The sequence below is a fragment of the Euprymna scolopes genome, chromosome 29 (assembly GCF_053919585.1).
Source record: "Euprymna scolopes isolate OS-2025 chromosome 29, ASM5391958v1, whole genome shotgun sequence".
NCBI lineage: Eukaryota > Metazoa > Mollusca > Cephalopoda > Sepiida > Sepiolidae > Euprymna > Euprymna scolopes.
Window position 1 is genome coordinate 79,224,177 of NC_136510.1, and position 18,717 is coordinate 79,242,893.

Here is an 18,717-nt window from a genome sequence, read left to right on the forward strand (position 1 = left end):
TATGTGACTGGATTACGAGTTGAAATAATGATCTATGCAGGGGTAACTGCTGTGGTGTGTCCACCCTACGGATAATAATAATAAATTCTTCCATTTTTGATAAAGATCGGGAGAATATGTACCTCTGTGTTATCACAAAAGTTATGCACGTCATGCTCACTTGGCAGTCGGACTGACGTATAACCACATTTTTTTTTTTACACAGTGATCACCACTTATCAAGGCCCGGAAGCCACTCAGGGATAAGGGTTATTGCAAGTACATTAAGTTAGTGAGGAGATTTGCTGATGTGTTTACTTAAGGGGGCGGTTCATTAGGAATTTGTTAACATTGGACTTGAAGACATCCAAATTGTAGTCCGGAGGGAAGCAGGCAGACGGAACAGAGTTCCACGTGCGTGCATTTGTTGCAATTACTTTTCTGTCTAATATATTTTATTTCCGCAAATTACCGAGTTGTGTCTTTCTTCCGGACCCTTACAGGACCACAACAATATCCGAAATCATTAAAGGACGTTCCTGAGCGAAAGAAAAATGGTATGTCAATCCTAGTTCTTTCGTGTATCGAGTTCTCGAAAAAGAAAAAGTTTTCTTTCGGAAAAATACATGGCAAAGTCACAAATAAGAAACAATAATAAACAACTCACATTGATTTTTGTTAAATCTGATGATACGTCCTTACCAGGGAATACCGCCGGAGCTGCTCAGGCATTTTCTGTGGGCCAGAGGGCACACGCCTCTGCTGCGCTGGCTTTTATATTCCCGCCATCAACCTTGTGTCACATCTTCCTTTGGTGGGAGGGATATAAATACCACTGCCAAAATAGCCTGCTAATTGCTTGTATTCGGTGATTATGTGCTTGCTATGCATTTGAGGTTGATAGGTAATACCATAGAGTCAACGACAAAACGTTTGCTATACTGCATAAGTAACTATTTTTATCGAGCCATGCGTTCAATTACTTTTTTGTTATTTTTATGAAATATTTAATTCCCGGTGTTACGTATGTGGGGCCCTACGTCAGTAACGATTAAGTTAGCTAGTGCGAATTTTGACGAGGGCCACATTCAGTGCGTGGCGATTACTCCAATATGTGGAACAGAATCGTTCCAAGAGTTGAATGAAAGACGGGTAACATAGCAGAAGTAGAGGTCAAACGCCGTAGACAAAACAGGAACGATATGAGGATATGACGAATAACGTCCCGTTTTCTAGCAAAAGAAAACTGAATTTTTCAGATCAGTTCCCTCCAGGGAAACCATTCGAACAAGATACGCCTAATAATGTAGAATAATCTAAGACGAATTTTACTTCGATGTCTGTCCATCTGCATCACTCATTTCTTTAAGTAAGAAAGTTAAGTTTAAAAATTAAACAATTATTAAGTTAATATTAGTCTCTCTTAAGTCAATTTTCTTTAAATGCAACCTTATAGAAAACTGCACGAATGTCTCCTTGAGCAAAGTGTAGTATCTGTTCTGATACTATACTTCATCTGTTTTGTCCTCAGTCAGTGGAGAACTTTGTTTAGACTTAAGCAATTTTATTTTTGTCGTGTTATATATTAGGACCGTACGTCAGTAGCAATTAAGTTAGCTAGTGCGATTTTTGACAAGGGTCACACTGAGTGCATGATGCCCCAGATCTGTAAAATAGAATCATTCCTAGGTTTAAATGAAAGATGAGTTACGTCAAACAGTAGACAAAACAAAGTCACATGATGATGAATGATGTCACGTTCTCAAGTTGAGAGAAAAATGTTTTCCGATCAGTCTCTCCGCGAAACTGTGCAAACGAGACATTACCAATAATGTAGAATACCTGTAATCTAAGGCAAATGTTACTTCCATTTCTGTCTGTGCATCACTTATTTTGTTAAGTTAGAAAGTTAAGTTTAAGAAGTAAATCATTATCAAATAACATTAGTCTCTTTCTCTCTCTCTCTCTCTCTCTCTCTCTCTCTCTCTCTCTCCTGTAACCATTCTCTCTGGATAAAACCTTTAAGAAAACTCTCAGCGAACGTCTTTTTGTGTCTTTTTATGCATGAAAATGGTTTTATTTGTCTTAGTTAAACAGAGAAATGATCAACAGACACTCATAAAACGCGGCAAAGAGAAACATAGAAGATGAAGAGAATAAAAAGAATCCGTATAAACCATGCGCACGTATGTATAAAGACTTTTATTTGGTTAATTGATTGCTTATTAATGAAAACATTAATCTAATTTTTTGTTCTTGTTATTTTCAGAATTGGGCGAAATCGAATTGGTATGTGATCTTAACGGTCATACTAATTACACTCTTTTTGGTACTAATGGCTCTGGTAGCCGGTATCCTTATTAAGCGGTAAGTAAACTGCTACCACCCCTACCCCTACCCAACCGTTATCAGAATTACGTATTTGTGGACGGGTGGGACACTGTTACGACCTTTATTATAATAATGCTAATCATTAAAGCTAACTTAAACGTATAGTTTAGCTAAAATAAGGGGCGCAGAATTCCGTTCTAAAATAATACTTTGAAGTCAACGAGAACATGATCCACACCCTCTGCCAAGCTCGAGCCCCTGTCCCATCACCACAGTTGCATCCATCTGCTTGTTTTACAAGTACTTCAATCGGAATGCGCTCCGACGAACTTGCTGCACTTGTGCCCCTTAACGTAAATGCCGTGGACAAACAGCAAAATCACACCAACATACTATAGGAGTTCCCAGACACCGAAAGGCTTTCTATAAGATTAACAAGAAAGTTTTTGCTGTTTTTAACTTTTAAATTTGGATGAACATATCTCGGCTCAAACAAAAATTCATTGATCGAAATAAGCACCATCAGAATCAATACGCTTTTACCAACGCAAAACCAGTGTATTTATACCAATAACGTAAAAATCTTGCGTTCTGGTGAAGATGAAGTCGTTGAAGGCGTTTTTGATATCGCTTTGATTTTTTAAGCATTTCTCATGCAGAAAGTTGTCGATGTGCTTGATAAAAATGGTACTCGGTAGGTGAGAGGTCTGAAGAGTATGGCAGATGAGGCAGAATTTCGTAGCCCGATTCATTCAACTTCTGCAGGGCCAGTTTAGTAACGTGTGGTTGGGCCTTGTCGTGGAGGAGAATTGGGCCTTTTCTGTTGACTAATGCTGGGTGTTGTTGTTGAAGTTTCTGATGTATTTCATCCATTTGTCCGAAAGTACTTCTCCGCCGTAATGGTTTTACCTACATTAAAAAAAAAAAAAAAAAACTAATGGATGAGACCGGCCGTAGACAACCAGTCAGCATTACCTTCTTTTGTTGCAACTCTGGCTTCGGTAAGTGTTGTGGAGGTTCGTCGGCGTCTAACCACTGAACTGAGAGTCACCGGTTGTACAGAATCCACTTTTCATCACAAGTCACAACCGGTCAGAAACTTGTTGCGTAAAAGAAGGAAAGATGACACTTCATGACGGCGTTTCTTTTGGTTGTCGTTCAATTCGTTAGGCACCCATTTATAAAGTCTTTTTGTCTTTTCAATTTCTCAAGTAGTTGGAAATCGTCGTATACTTTTCGTCTGATTCAGAAGCAAGTTCTCGGACAGTTTGGAACAGATTGGCTTCGACTAATGTTTTAATTGATTGTTGTCAACATCCGATGGCCGACCACTATGCTTATCATCTTCAAGACTCTCGTCGCCGCCACGAAATTTCTTAAACCACCATTGTGCTGTGCGTTTAGTAGTGGCCTTGGCCCAAACGCTTCGTTGATATCGTGAGCTATTTCAGCAGCTTTTCGGCCTAGCTTGAATTGAAATAAGAAAATTCTGTGAATTTGCATTTCTCCATCTTGTATTCAACGTTATGAAAAGAAGACATAATTGTTTTAAAACGATTGTAATTTAAACGATTAGATAGAGCGAAAAACGTTATTTAAGATGATATATAAAGTAAAGGTATTATGACGAAAACTTATTTGAAAATACATCATATGAAATCAAAATTAAAAACTCCGCAAGAATTTCCATTCTCAATCTAATACTTTGCTAGCGTCTTTTCTCGGACCACATGCCTTTGTATTTACCTTCCTGCTCTGCTTCTCCGATTGTACCAATATGTAAAAATTTAAATGTAATGTAAACAAACATCTCACTACAGAACTTCCCACTTAGGATGCTCCTATAAATCTAACCTCTAATTCACGTATTCGCGTCGCAGTTTCAGTACCTCTTTATGTGTATGATTGCAAATAAAAATGCATCCACTGGTGTATACATACGTGTTATTTAAACTAAAGGGAGATATTAACTTGCTGCCCACCTCAACAAGACGTGACACAAGGTCGGAATATGGGAATGTCAAGCCAAAAGAATCTGGCCTCGCAAAAATTTCCTGAGTATCACAACCGGCATTTTCCGGTAGGGGCACCTCAGGTAACAAACGATGAACTTGTTCCACCCGAAAGCTTGGTGACAAGTTCTGGGAGGGCGAACTTCCTAGGTAATACCCAGGCGGCGTACCATAGTTGCTGGCCTTGCACCTGTCGGGCTGATTGTCAAAAACGGTACTTTCTCCCCAGTCTCCAAACAATCGAAGCAGCAAGGAGACTCACCCTCCAATATTAACAATAATGGGACGGTATTAACTAAACTAAAGGTATGTTTTACTTACATCCATGAATTTATTTGGGCAGACAAACAAATCACATTGTTTGTCTATATATTAGTTATATATTTATATATAAAATTTAAAATTCTTTTATATTTTTTAATTTTGTTTTGAGGCGTAAGGCGATATTGTGATTATCGCCCAGATGATTCTAAGTGATAAGTTGTGCAGCAAGATATATGTTAACATTACATTTAAATTTCCGCATGTTAGTAGTCAGGGGAAACAGTAGGCATAGGGGAAAATTCCAAAAGTAAGCGGTTCGAGGAAAGAAGATAATAGTAGAATGTTTTACGGCGTCTGGGGAAGTCTACAGTGAAGGGGTATGATTTTGTTGCCAGTCTGGATGATTGGTGCCACAAACGCAAGAAGTTCATCGGAGTCCAGTCGACGTTTTTGTCTTTGTTCCCAAAGCCACCAGAGCCTATGCCATTTTTAAGGTAGCTTATTCTCTGTTGATTGAAGTGAATAGCGTCCTGTGCAGTTCTAGGAGCTCCATCTCAGCTAAGGTTTTGTTTTCTCACTCTCTAGTTAGTTTATAGCTAGTCGCATGAGGTGTCGCTACTAGAGAATGCCGATGAGGCTGTTGATGCATTTTTGCAGGTCATAGTGTTCTTTTTATGCCGTTGGTTTTTCAAACGTTTTTGACTTTCTGTCACATCTTCCCGTGGTGGAAGGGAGATAAACATCAAGTTCTTTGGAGCGCATTCTGAACATTATGTTGACTGTAACTAAATGATTATGTAATCTGATCGCTTGTCGGGAAGAGTTACTTGGTTTGTTGTGGGGACGTTTCTTGAACTGTTGTTACGGCCTGGGAATGGCAACCAGCTCCCCGGATGTTAGACACAATTAAACGATAGGCACATCCTCTTTAGACTAAGGTGTTGATTAGGATTTATTTAACGTCGGCTACTTCTGCTGGTGCTTCTCTTCTTGACGTCATAATGGGCAGGCATTTATCGTTATTGTTGATAATAGGAACAGTTGGGCTGTAATTGAACGCTTGTACAAAATAAGTCACAAGATATCTTCTATTATATAAATCTCAAACGTCAACACATCAGTGATCTGAGAATATTTCGACACAAATTTCTTTGAGTATTTGATATTAGTTCTCATTTTAAATTTTACTTTCCTATTTCGATGCCCACAAGAGAGAACTTGATTTCATACTAGACATTATCCCCGAGTGTCTACGGTCTCTCTGTACAGGTGTTTGTGAGGACACCATGGCATGAGCATATTTTTCCCTACAAGTAAACTCTGACTAAATATTCAAAATCAGATAGTATTCACAGCCCAAATAAGATTTCCTCGGTGTGGTGAGCCTACACTGGACTTTACGAGGAAAGGTGCACCTTTTCGAAGTGATATTACCTCAAGTAATAGCATGAAACTGGATACTCCACCAGACTAGATGGATTCTTGTTCTGGAATCCAGTAACACTAAGAGACAACACTTAAGCTATATTATAACATATTTAAATAGTCAGTTGGGGGAGAAGAATACTTTCAACTTCTTTACTAACTCAGGGTTTGAGGTTCTGGATATGACCTTAGACTATATCCGATGGTGAGGCCTCAGCTTGCGGGCTTTGAGGAGTATGGAGCCACCCTTTAATTGCCATTGCTTCCAGGTCCACTCTGACCCGGAGTGGTAGTACCTGTTAGGGTCCCAAATATGGGTTAAATAGAAACCAACAAACAAATATATTCTATTAAAGAAAGTTTCTTCAAAATCACTGGATTCCGCATTAAATAACCTGAAAAAAGTTGCTATACCGTAAAACAAACAAACACCCAACCAACCAACCCAGGATTTGAAAGGTAAAGAAGAACTTTAATGGTATATTCGAATATCTATGCCTCTTATATAGAGATCAAGTGTCAGTCAAAGGAAGTGGGGTCCCTTGATTTCTGAGAACTTCGACATATACCCACACACAACTACTACATACTATCCTTGAGTATATTCGGCCTCTTTGCAGAAATGTTTGTCAGGACAACTGATATGAGAATAATTTACTGTACAAGTAAAAACTGACTAAATATTTAAAATATCGTAGTATTCCAAGCCCAAATAAGTTCTCCTCGAGAGGGCTGTACACTAGTTTATCCGAGGAATTGTGCATCTTCTCCTAGTGATGTTATCTCAAATAATAGCATGTAGATGCAGGCTCCACCAGATTAAATGAATTCTTGTCGTGGAATCCAGTAAGACCAAGAGATCTAAAGAAAGACATACTATACCATAATTAGAGGGTCGTTTAGGGAAAAGGAAAATTAATGTTCTTCACTTCTTTACAGAGAATATTGATTACCACAAGGATATGTATATATCTCATATAAAGATCAAGTGATAGCCCCGTAAAGCACACGCGCGCGCGCGCGCGCGCGCGTGTGTGTGTGTGTGTGTGTGTGTGTGTGTGAGATAATAAAATAATAAAATTTTCGACAATATGAATATAAAATGTAAAAAAAAGAAATAAGTTACGAGTTATATGCTGTTTTTATACTTTGGGTTATAGATAATATCGGGTCATCAGGAGAGAATACACGCCGTTTTGGGGCCAACTTCTCGGCAGCTTTTTATGCGTACCGAAATATAAAAATAGCCTAAAAACTAACTTACGAATGAAATAACTACAAAAAAAGGTGACAAAATTATCCATATTTCTATCCTGATTATCCGACACTAACTGAGAATCGAAAGGAATTAATTCACACTGTAAAATGAAGAGTCCAAATGTAGACCAAATTTAGTTTAATTAAATTTTTGCAAATGAATAAAAGTATTTGTAAACGAAGTGGTTTTTAAGTACTATTTTTAAGAGCCGTGTTTAATAAAAGAGTGAAAGACATTTTCTGTAAAACCCGGCGTTTTTGTTGGAATACGAATCGATATCTAAATTAAATTTTAATCACAGTGTAAAATAAGCTGGATTTAAATTTATAAAACAAAAAAATTAATAAACACTTGAAAGAAGGTATTATAATTTGTTTAAGCAATATTCACAACAACAAAAAAGTGCCTTAGCCCAAGACACGGACGCCTGTGTTTTTAATGATAACAAACCTATTTTCAACCACGACGTTACACTGACCGGTGATTGATGGGTTTTATGTAGCACGAACCAACATGTAAACAAAAGTTTTACCCCTTATGCTTAAGAACTAATAACGAAAAATTGTACCCAATGTTCTATTAAGAACGATTAAATCAAAATATATGGGACGGTTTGTTATGTATATTCTAAAAACGACACTGGGACAGAAGCTTGTGTATACAGTTTTAAACTGTAAACGTGTGTTTGAAAATATGTTTTATTAGTCGCGAAATTGCTTATAAGTGTAGTGATTAATACGAACTAAGCTAACAGACGGTATAATACGTAAAAAGTGATCCTAATTAAATTTCTGTACTATTTATTTTACGGTGTTTTTGGTCGAAGAATGGGGATATATTACTGTGGGAGGTCAATCATTCCTACTTATGTTCTAAAATTCTAAGCAAAGCGAAAACAGCTGAGCGGATAAAATATAAAAATCGGTGAATTAGAACCAAACTTTCTAAAATTCTTAAGCATGTATCAATAAATAACTAAAACGCATACGAAACCGAAATTTATATATAGCTTGTGTTTACGAAGCTATAACGGGCAAATAAATAGGGAGAATTATCACGTTACTTTATGTATGACTAATGAAAGCTATTGATAAGGATTAGATATTAAGTAAAATCAATCTCCGACCTTCTTCATCTGCACCTCGTCAAACTCCATAATCTGTATGTCAGACTCGGGAATCTGTTTAGAATAGCAATCGGGATCTTTCATTTGATCGGCCAATGTACTTTTCGGCCCTTTTTCAGGCGTATCTCGTCGAACTCGCGAATCTGAAAGTCTAATTTGATGATCAGTACGAAATGTCGAACGGGACCGTTCTTTTGATAAACGCGAGAGCTTGCTCTCGCTCCGTCAGGTATGATAGAGTAAAAATCTTGGTAAATCGTATCTTTATTCTTAATATCGCCATCAGAATGTTAAACTGAAATAGCTTAGCAACTGTATCCGTTGCGCCATAATCAGGCTTGCGTAACGAGAACAAGCTAATTTAGTGCATCAATGAAGGGTTAGGCTCGAAATTCCCGAGTTCGATGTTCTGATTGTAAGAATGACATTCCAAGATGAGAGCAATAACCTAAATAATCCAAACAAAACAATTAGCATTCATCATCATCTAAAAAAAAAGCTGAAACAGACCAATATTTGTCTTTACGACTCACAAAACATATTCGATTATACAGATCAATATTTCTACACCGGAGAGTTGAAAACACCAGAAAACATTTTTAATCCTAATTTCAGTGTCGAAAGATTTTTTTTTCAGTAAATAAAAACATTAATCAAATATTTCAATCGATTACCGATTATCTTCAGTAAATTAAATACATTTTTTTTTCCTCATTGTCGAAGCTGTAACGGCACATACCGAAAACAGACGAGCTCATATATAGAAACTGTATTAATGTTTTATTTCAATCACTACCTCGACATAGGTCCGGAACTGGGAGCATGCCTTTTCCACAAGAGCCGGCTGGAGCTTGGCGAATACTCGGCGAATGGCGGCGATCAGACTGGCTTTGATGTCGTGGGAGGTCATGTTGGTGATATTCTTGACGTATAACCAAATGAAGTAGACCAGCAGGTTAAGGTTGGAGGAGGAGGGTGTCCAGTGAGAGAAGGGTACAATGTTGTAGCACTCCTGCCTGGGTCTCTTTGGACTTGTGGACCGGCGCCAAGTCCTGCTACCATGCTCAGGGTCTGCTAGCGACCATCTGATTGCACCAGAGGATCACCATACTCTTCCGCACATCCAGATACACGTTGGTGTTGACTTTCAAGCTGGCTTCAAAGATGTGAGGTGGCATAATATGGCTCTCACTTGAAACCACACCAAAGATCATAACCATGAGCGGAAACTTTGTTTTCGTCATCTTGGGCATGCCCCTGTTAGTCGTAGCTATTCAACGATGCATTTTGAGAGTGCTGGCAATAGTCCTGTTGTTATAACTTGGATCGATAGAGAGCATGAGTTGTACAGCGGCGCATCTCCAATATCGTTCGTTGAACACGGTGCCACTTTCAGATAAAGGCTCCTATCGCTTTTGGAATTCGCACACAACCGACCAACTAGTAGATGGTCTGCAACAAACAAAAAGGAAAACCGATTTTCGTCAAACGGAAATGGAATAAGTCGTCTTTTCTAGGCCGACAATTTTATCGTTCCACTGTAGATGAATATTTCTACATTTAAATATCAGAAAACCATCTTTAAGCCAAATTTGGTGTCAAGATATTTTATTATTATTTTCTTTGCATTTTAAAATCGCTATTGATCACAGATACATTTTTTTTTAAAAACTGGCTTTATTTTATAGTTATGCATAGAAACGTGTAATCTTCTCGCATATTTGATCGACATAGCACTATAAACAAAAACTACGTGTAAAATCCGGTTTCGGATGCGTTTTAGAGATTTATTGGTACATCCTTGTGATTTTTGTTTTTTAAGTTTGGTCCGAATTCACAGATTTTTATATTTTATCCGCTCAAACGTTTTCCTTTTTATTTTTATATTTTTAATATCATAAGCCGCTAACAATCAACTTTCAATTGTTGTCAAACCCTTCAAAACACAAAAGTATGAAAACTCGAACTGCACATAATGACCATTCTTCTATCTTTCGTTCGGTTCTCCTGCCAGGCGGTCCCAGAAGAAGTTTCCAGAAATGAACATCGGTCTTCCATTCCCCGTTTCCCCTAATCGAGATAACAACTCCCGACCAGAGTCCGTTGCCGAGATCACCCCTCAGCCTATTAGAAAAGGCGAACAGTCGTTCAATAACCAACTCTACATGGGATACCGATTCACATCTGGTGAGGACAGCAGCTAAAGATGTTATTATCGGCCGAAATTTTTTGTTTGTTTTGTTTTTTTTATGATTTTTTTTTTTACGGTTCCAATTTTAATTTTATGGGGCCAATTTCAAAATTTAAAAAAAAAAATAACACTTCATGTTTCACAGAAATGCAGTAAAAAATGAGCGGGCGATTTTTTTTTTTTTTTCCAATTTTTATTTTCTTTTTTTTGTTGTTTTTTTTTATTTTTTACTTTACTTTTGTTTTATTTTATTTTTCTTCTTTTCTTTCTTACTTTGGTTGTTTTTCATTTTATTTTTATGCTACTTCCTTTATCTTTTTTCTTTTTATAGAGAAAAAGAGATAAACGAAAAGGCCTATTTTTTCTTCCTTTTTTTTCTTTACCTCTTGTATTTTTTTTTTTTTTGTATGTGTTTATTATTTTGGATGTTGAAGCCTAAAAAATTCTTTGACTGAATAACCTAATCCGTGGATTTAGCCATGACGTTCCAAGCTTAAAACATGTATAAATAAATTTTGGGGCGGTTCTAATTTCGAAAAGCACTGAAAGGAAATACCAGACAACCGCCCCCTACCCTCGCCTAGGATAAACGCTCTGCTCTTTTTTAATCACCCTCAAATTTATTCCTTTAAATCAACCATTTCCCATGAGAATTTATTATCTTTTAAATAAAAGGCAGTTGTGTGTGCGTGTTTCTATGTTTGTATGTCCAGCCGAAACTAAAAAAATACAAAACTAACACTCACTAAATTAACGTTTTCTAGATCGGCGTTGCCCTGGGTAAATAATAATAATAGTTGTGTGTGTTTGTATATTTGAATGTCCAGCTGAAATTTTAAAAAGTAAAAAAGAACTAACACCCACAAAGTTAACATTTTCTTGATCAGCGTTCCTCTGGATGGACATGTTAATTTACTTTAGATAAAAAAAAATGTTCATTCTTTAACAATAAACTGGCACAAAACATGCCAGAAAAGGGTCGGGTCTGCAGATATTTCATTTATAAGTAAAGGGGTATAACTCTGAATTTTTATCAAATAGTTACTTCGCTTATGCTGATTCCTTCCGTGAGGAATGTATGCAAAGCAGAATTGTCTCTGTGTATGCATGTTCAGAGAGACGAATGATCTGGGTGAAGGAGAAAGAGAAAGTGGGGAGAGGGAGGGGAAATAGGAGGGAGAGAAAGATAGAGGGATACAGATATAAAAAGATAAAGGCATAAAAGTTTTGATAGGAATATGTTACACCTTTGCTCCGGGCAATGCCGAGTAGCCCTGCTAGTTTATTTATAAAACTCAAACTTTAATATTTACGGGTGACCTTTATTTCAATATTTTAATAGACTGGGTTAAGACTTTGCAAATAGCCTTGTTGTAATGCCGACAAATTGTTATAGTAAACTTGTCGATTTAACGCCCTCGGCTAAATCAACTCCCCAATAAAACCAATAACAATTAAATTCTACTTTTTTTTAGGTGATTACGGGTGAACACCTTCAAAAACAATTATTTTAGAAGTTAGAGTGGGGAATCAGCTTCGTAGATAAATTCAACGTAAAATGATCCTCCATTCCCGGACTATTCCAACTTTTTAGAATTGTTTACTATTTTCTTTTTTTTTTACCATTGACTCGAAGTTATACTGGCATGATCATAAGGCCACACGTAATTAACTAACAAAGTACCCCCTCCAATAAAATGCGAAGAATTTATCTGCTGTGAAAAAAAAAACAATGTGTGGTCGCATTATTGGATTCAGGCATTTTTTTTTTCTACTTTTTTTTTTCATAAACTTTCAACGAACCTCTTCGATCTGAAGTCTATGTGAAGACTTGTATTACACTTTGCACTTTCTTCCATTTCGGTGCTTATGAAAAAAGAAATATATTTTTGTATGAAGATTTTGTTGTTGTTTTTTTTTTTAATGACAACCCCATAAATAAAGTCAGAATATTGAGAATCCTTTATCCCAAACGCAGAATTTAAAAATAAATGTTCCATAAGTTTAGTCTCGATTTCTGTATTGCAGAGTTATAAGAACGTCCGTCTCCTGCTCTGCACGAGGTTGCAGGCAGCGCATTCGTGGCCTCATCGACACGGCGACAAGAGATCAAGAAACAAGGAATTACTTGGCCTTTCGAGCCAAGATTACAGTGTAGTATCTGTTCTGATGCTACACTTCATATTTTTTGTCCTCGGTCAGTGGAGGAGAAAGCCTTCATTACTGAGACAATTTTTATTTTTGTTCCTATCCAGAGTGCCCCTTTTGGGGAGCTAGATTATCCCCACATTAAAACCCGGCCTTGTGTCTAACTATGCCCTCGTGGGGGAGTAAGTAAATAGGAACAAGGAATTAAAGTCAATGCTTTAAAAAAAAAACTGTTTTATGGCCAACAATTTTTTTTATTCAATGTTAAAGAAATTCTCAAAATATTTTTTTAATTCCGGAATTTCGGTGCTAAGCATTTTAGATAAAGGATTCTCATGATTTATTGCGAAAAGGTTTTGAATGATAAAATGAAAAAATATTGTCGAATACATTAATTGTAATTGAACATTAAAAGAACTAAACTAATACATTAATTGTAATTGAACATTAAACTTAACTAAACTATCCTAAAACACGATTAAAATGGTTTCTACAAGTATTTAATTTAATTTTTTTTTTGAGCAATTACTGGGACTCCAAACATGTGAGTGTCACATGCCCGCAATGTTTTCTTTTCAAACTGCGTAAACGTTTTAAAATAAGTTTAAACACTAAAAACATATTCAGCTAAGTAGAAGAATAACATTTTGTTTCTTACGTATTTGTTTTTTATCACTTTTTAGTTTATATATATATATATATATATATATATATATATATATATATATATATATATATATATATATTAAGGCAAATGATAATAAAATAATAGTATCGTGTAATTTATTCGTAATCTATGTACAATGTAATTTATCTAATTTCGTATTTTTATAAAAAAATATATGCTAACAATCAATTACTGTAATGAAGAACAGAGTGCAAAACATTTGTTAATTATCTAAAATTGATGAGTGATTTACAATAGTCGTCTACCACGAATCGTTTACGATAAACACTGTGCTTCTACGCTGGCCGGAATGAGAACAGTCTATTCCAGTTGGTTAAATAAATTCGGAGACTTATTTAATGCCAATGCGCTTCCTACCCCTTACAAAAGGACACCAAAGGAATCGTCAGTATTTCTTTCTTTTAATTTCTGCAATCCAACTAATTTGTTACAAATAAACTTTAATATATATCTGACTTGTCCACAAATTTTCACTTACGAATGTTCAACAGTCTTTGTTTTATCGCCGTTCAATAATATGCGGAGAACTTTGATAATCGTCTCATCAGTCGAAAGTGTAGTCCTGAGCGAGTTTCACACTTACCAGACTTGAAATATCCCCAGATTTTTATATGTACCTATACTATACCGCACCGAAGCGATACACACCGTAAGCAGGTTGAATGCGTTTTTCCAAAGGAGGAAGTTTCATGGGAATATCAAATTCACAAGCGGCCTCCAGTTGCTTGTATAGACTTGTCAAGGTAGATGACAATGTTAGGTTTTTGCAGTTCTTGCAAGGAGGTTTCGACGTCCTTCTACATACAGCACCTACATTGTCATCTATCTGGTACTTGTTATATACTGGGTATTATGATGACGTATATTCTTTATTGTTGTTGTTTGCTTAGAGAGAGTCTTAGTGAGATATCTAGAGACAGAGTACACACTTCTATAGGAGTACCAAGCCTGTAATTCAACTATAAGAGATTTTTAATATCTCGATAGACTGAGAGATATTGTGTTTGACATTTATACATATATGTTTGTTGTAAATCGTTTAGTGATTGGAATGACCGCTGTTCATTTATCAATGAATAACGAGACACTTTGTTGTAAACAAACTTGGTTTATTTAACAAATATTCATATATACACAATACGACAATACGGCGGTGGAGGTGGTGGTGGGAGAGGTGTAGGTTGCGAACGTGACAGGCAGTTCCTCGTCTGTCTCTCGTTCCCCATTTCCACGTCTCTGCCTTGTTTTTGTTTACCCTCTCACTTTTATGGACTTTCGACCTGGTAACCCATAAACCAATTGACGTCATTGACCCATATTTTGACCAGCCCGGCGTTTGCTTTGGGTCTTACCTGCGACCGAATTACGTCATCTTCATGTCATCTCATTCCCGGTTTCATTTTTGTCGGCCAGGATTTAAGTTCATTCGAACCTTGCTCCATACAACGGCCTGACCCATAAAATGATTTGCGTCATAGGACCAGGTCATCCAATTCCCGGGTTCCATTTTTGTTGGCCCGGATTTTGAGTTCATTCATACTTTGCCTCTCCATAACAGTACTGATCAGGTTTAACGTTGCTTAACTTAGTGTTTCAAGACAGGGGTGTGACAGAGTTATTGACAATTTTGCATGTGTGATTATCATTGAAAGGCGATAAAAGAAAAAAAAGAAAGACTGTTGGATATTCATAGCTATAACTTTGTGGAAAAGCCAATAATAGATTGAAGTTTAATTATATTATATATGGTGTGATTGCAGAAAAGGTAGTGATTTTTATTAACAATTTCACGGGTGGCATTCGGAGAGGGGTAGTATCATCCTGTGCGAATAGAAGGCGTCCGAAGAAGGCCAGAGAGTCCAACGATCGGTAAAATGTAGACGCAGCAAATAATAATTTATGAAGAATCTGAGATATGTAAATAACACGGTATATGCTTCATTATTCATTGAATTGTTTTGAATTCTAATTCAATTTTGTTATTTCATTCGCACAAACGGATTTGTTGCTCAAATAAAAAATTTCTATAACTAAGTTTAAAAGCAAGTTTTATCATCGAATAAAAGCTGGGATATTATAAATACCTTTTCGCAACTATACAGTGACTTGATTCGCCATCAATGCCTGCGGTTTCAAGAAGACACATGGACGTTCTCTTGACGTTAAGCTAAAAAATACCAATTGTACTTCGCTCTTAAACTGTGAGTCTAATCTTTAGACTACCGGTTATTGTGGTATTTTTAGCCCGACGAAATTTCCCGTGTCTCCTTAAGACCGCAGGCATTGATAGTTAATCAAATTATATATATATATATATATATATATATATATATATATATATATATATATATATATATATATATATATATATATTGACTTTTGTTTGGGGAATCTTCTTACAGAATGTGCCGCATGTGTATTGCAACCACCATCAATGTCGATTGGTCAAATTCATTGTTTTGTATTTTTTTGTTTCTCCATTGAAAAAAAAAAAACTCTACTTCTATTTTCTTGTTTGCATCTCCAAATGAAAATATGGTTGATCTTCTGTTTCTGCTGCTTAAAAAAATAGCAACCAACGTAAATGTCCGAAAGGGACTTGTATTTCCCGCTTTCATTATCAGGCTGTTTTTTCTGCTTCGCCGCCATTTTTATTTTTTTCATATTTAAAAAAAAAAAAGGAGAAAAATATCAAATTGATGTCATCTTCGTTCATTCCACTTTTTTTTCCTTTACAAAAAAAAAAAAAATTATCCTTACATAAAATTAATTTGTAATATGAATTTTTACGTCATTTTTTAATATCTCGCTTCATATCAAATTAACGAATTTTTTTAGAATCCAATATTAGCACTAAAATTCAAATGTACAACCGTTATCCTGTGCCGTTACATACATGTAACGCTTGTAACATATACCGTGTGCAACGAGGAGGGTAGTAGATTAACAATGAAGTGAAATGTTTGTTTACAAAATCTTATATTAGTGGATAAAAAGGATTAACTCTTCGAAATTTATGTACGATTAAAAATTGAGCGATTAAAACTACGTTCATAACTTTAGATATTCTTAGTGATACTTTTGACTTTATTAATCGTATACAGAGACACGAATTGAGCTTAAATAATTTTACGGAAAAACACGATCTTGATTTTAAATAATTTTACGGAAAAAAAACAAAACACGATCTTGACTTTAAATAATTTTGCGGAAAAACACGATCTTGATTTTAAATAATTTTACGAAAAAAAAAACGATCTTGACTTTAAATAATTTTACGGAAAGACACGATCTGTAATTGAAATACTTTTATAAAAAGACATAAATATTTTTACGGAAAGACATGATCTTGACTTTAAATATTTCACGGAAAGACACGATCTTGACTTTAAATAATTTTACGAAAAGACACGATCTTGACTTTAAATATTTCACGGAAAGACACGATCTTGACTTTAAATAATTTTACGAAAAGACACTATCTGTGATTGAAATACTTTTATAAAAACACACGATGTTCGCTTTAACCTTTTAAAGAAAGTCACGAGTTTCACTGTAAATAATGTTAAAGAATGATACGATATTAGCCTTAAAATAATATTACGAAAAGACACGATCTTACTTTCAAATCTTACGGAGAGTAACGATTTGGGATTTGATCAAATAACCAGTGGTTTCTTAGTATTCATTACACATACCCGGGGCCCGTAGGGTTAGAAGCACTACCAATATTTATTCTACTTTTTGTTTTACCAAAGAGTCATCTCTTATCAAGACCTGAAGGCGACTAGCTATAAAACGGTAGAAGCTAAGTAAATATACAAATTGACATACACAAGTACGATACTCAGGAACAAATGTAAACTAAAACTCCGTATAAATAAAGCTATAGATGTGTGTATGTGTGTCCGTGGGAAAATATTTAACCGATAAACTCTTAAACTATTAGTCACATGACATTAAAATTAACAGGAAATAGTAATCATACCTCAAGGATAGTTTATAGCAAGCAAAAGCTTTGTTTGGATGGATGAATAAATATATCGGCAAGCTGAAATGCAAACTGGTCGTTTAAACGTGCCGATATATTTCTATTACTTTTGTGCATGCGCAAATTCATTCATAGCTTGAAGTAGTTTCATTTAAAAATTTTCTTATCTATCTGTTTATGGCTGAACGGTAAGAAATGCGGCTGGAGCGCTAAACGTTTTGGTTTCGATTCTAGCTGATGGCACCCACTCAAGTCATAGTCTTTAAACTTTTGAAATTAATACTATATATTAGGTACAATATGACATTCAACAGAAAATTGGCTCTATAATGATAAATACGAAATCTGCATGAATTAAAATATATTTAAGCGTATTTTACGAAGACTGGACACCCACCGCTAGTTAATTAATAAGGCTAGCATTTAAGAAATTAATACTCATATCGATCCGTTATTATTATAATTTGGTTGAATTTTGCGATACTAAGATGGGCTTTGAAGTAATATTCGTAGAAGAAGAAAAAGATCAAATTAAAACAATGAAAATGTTCAGAAAAAAGTGCTCAAGCTTTTCATCGATTTTTAGCTACGACAGATTTTTCTTTAAATTGGATTTAATTTAAAAAAAAAACGAATTTTTATATTCTTTAGTATTATTGACAGAAATGACTTTATTTTACAAATATTAAACAAAAAGGATAACTATTATCCTGCCTAATTACATGTAGAACTAAAGAAAATAAAAATAAGATGTCTACTGAAATCGATTTGACTAAATGTTTAATAGTAATACTATCTCTTAACGGAAATAAGAAAAATAATTAAGAAAATTGGGCAATATGTAATCGGGAGTTACTTCCCTTGTTTGGAAATTATCTCCCTTGGAAGAACTCTTAGTTTATGGGTAATTCTAAATAGTTACCTATGTTGTATAAATCATTATAAGTATAACAAAGCTTCATGAATCTTCTCGTGCTCTCACCACAAGTAAGTCTAATTAATTGAATGCCATAAACGATTGTAAAATGAATTCATTTAAAATCACGATCATAGCTTCTATAACAGGATAACGGTTTATGTATAAAATAAATATAATACACTAAAACATTGTGAAGAATGTTATAACGCCGGCGCTTCTTTATAATAACTCCGCTATGAAAAAAGAAAGAAAGAAAGAAAGAAAGAAAAGGTCCTATTAATTTGTAAATAGACTCTTTTTAAGTGAATACTTAAATAGTTACACACTCTTTGAATCTTACAGCATTAAGTACGCGTGCGCACACAAGAAAAAACTTCGTTTTTTT

The 18,717-nt window shown here is 35.3% G+C and overlaps 1 protein-coding gene across 4 annotated transcripts in view; it reads left to right on the plus strand.

The window, feature by feature from the left end:
• The window catches only part of LOC145252739 (uncharacterized), a 304,712-nt gene that overhangs the window by 247,711 nt on the left and 38,284 nt on the right, over nucleotides 1-18,717 (plus strand). For 2 of the 4 annotated variants that reach the window (XM_080112609.1, XM_080112608.1), the window contains exon 12: nucleotides 2,249-2,346. In XM_080112609.1, coding sequence (XP_079968735.1) covers nucleotides 2,249-2,346 — 98 coding nt within the window. Of the gene's footprint in view, nucleotides 1-2,248; nucleotides 2,347-10,409; nucleotides 12,317-18,717 lie in introns of those variants that run through there. The other 2 variants (XM_080112607.1, XM_080112606.1) reach the window with 2 other exon arrangements.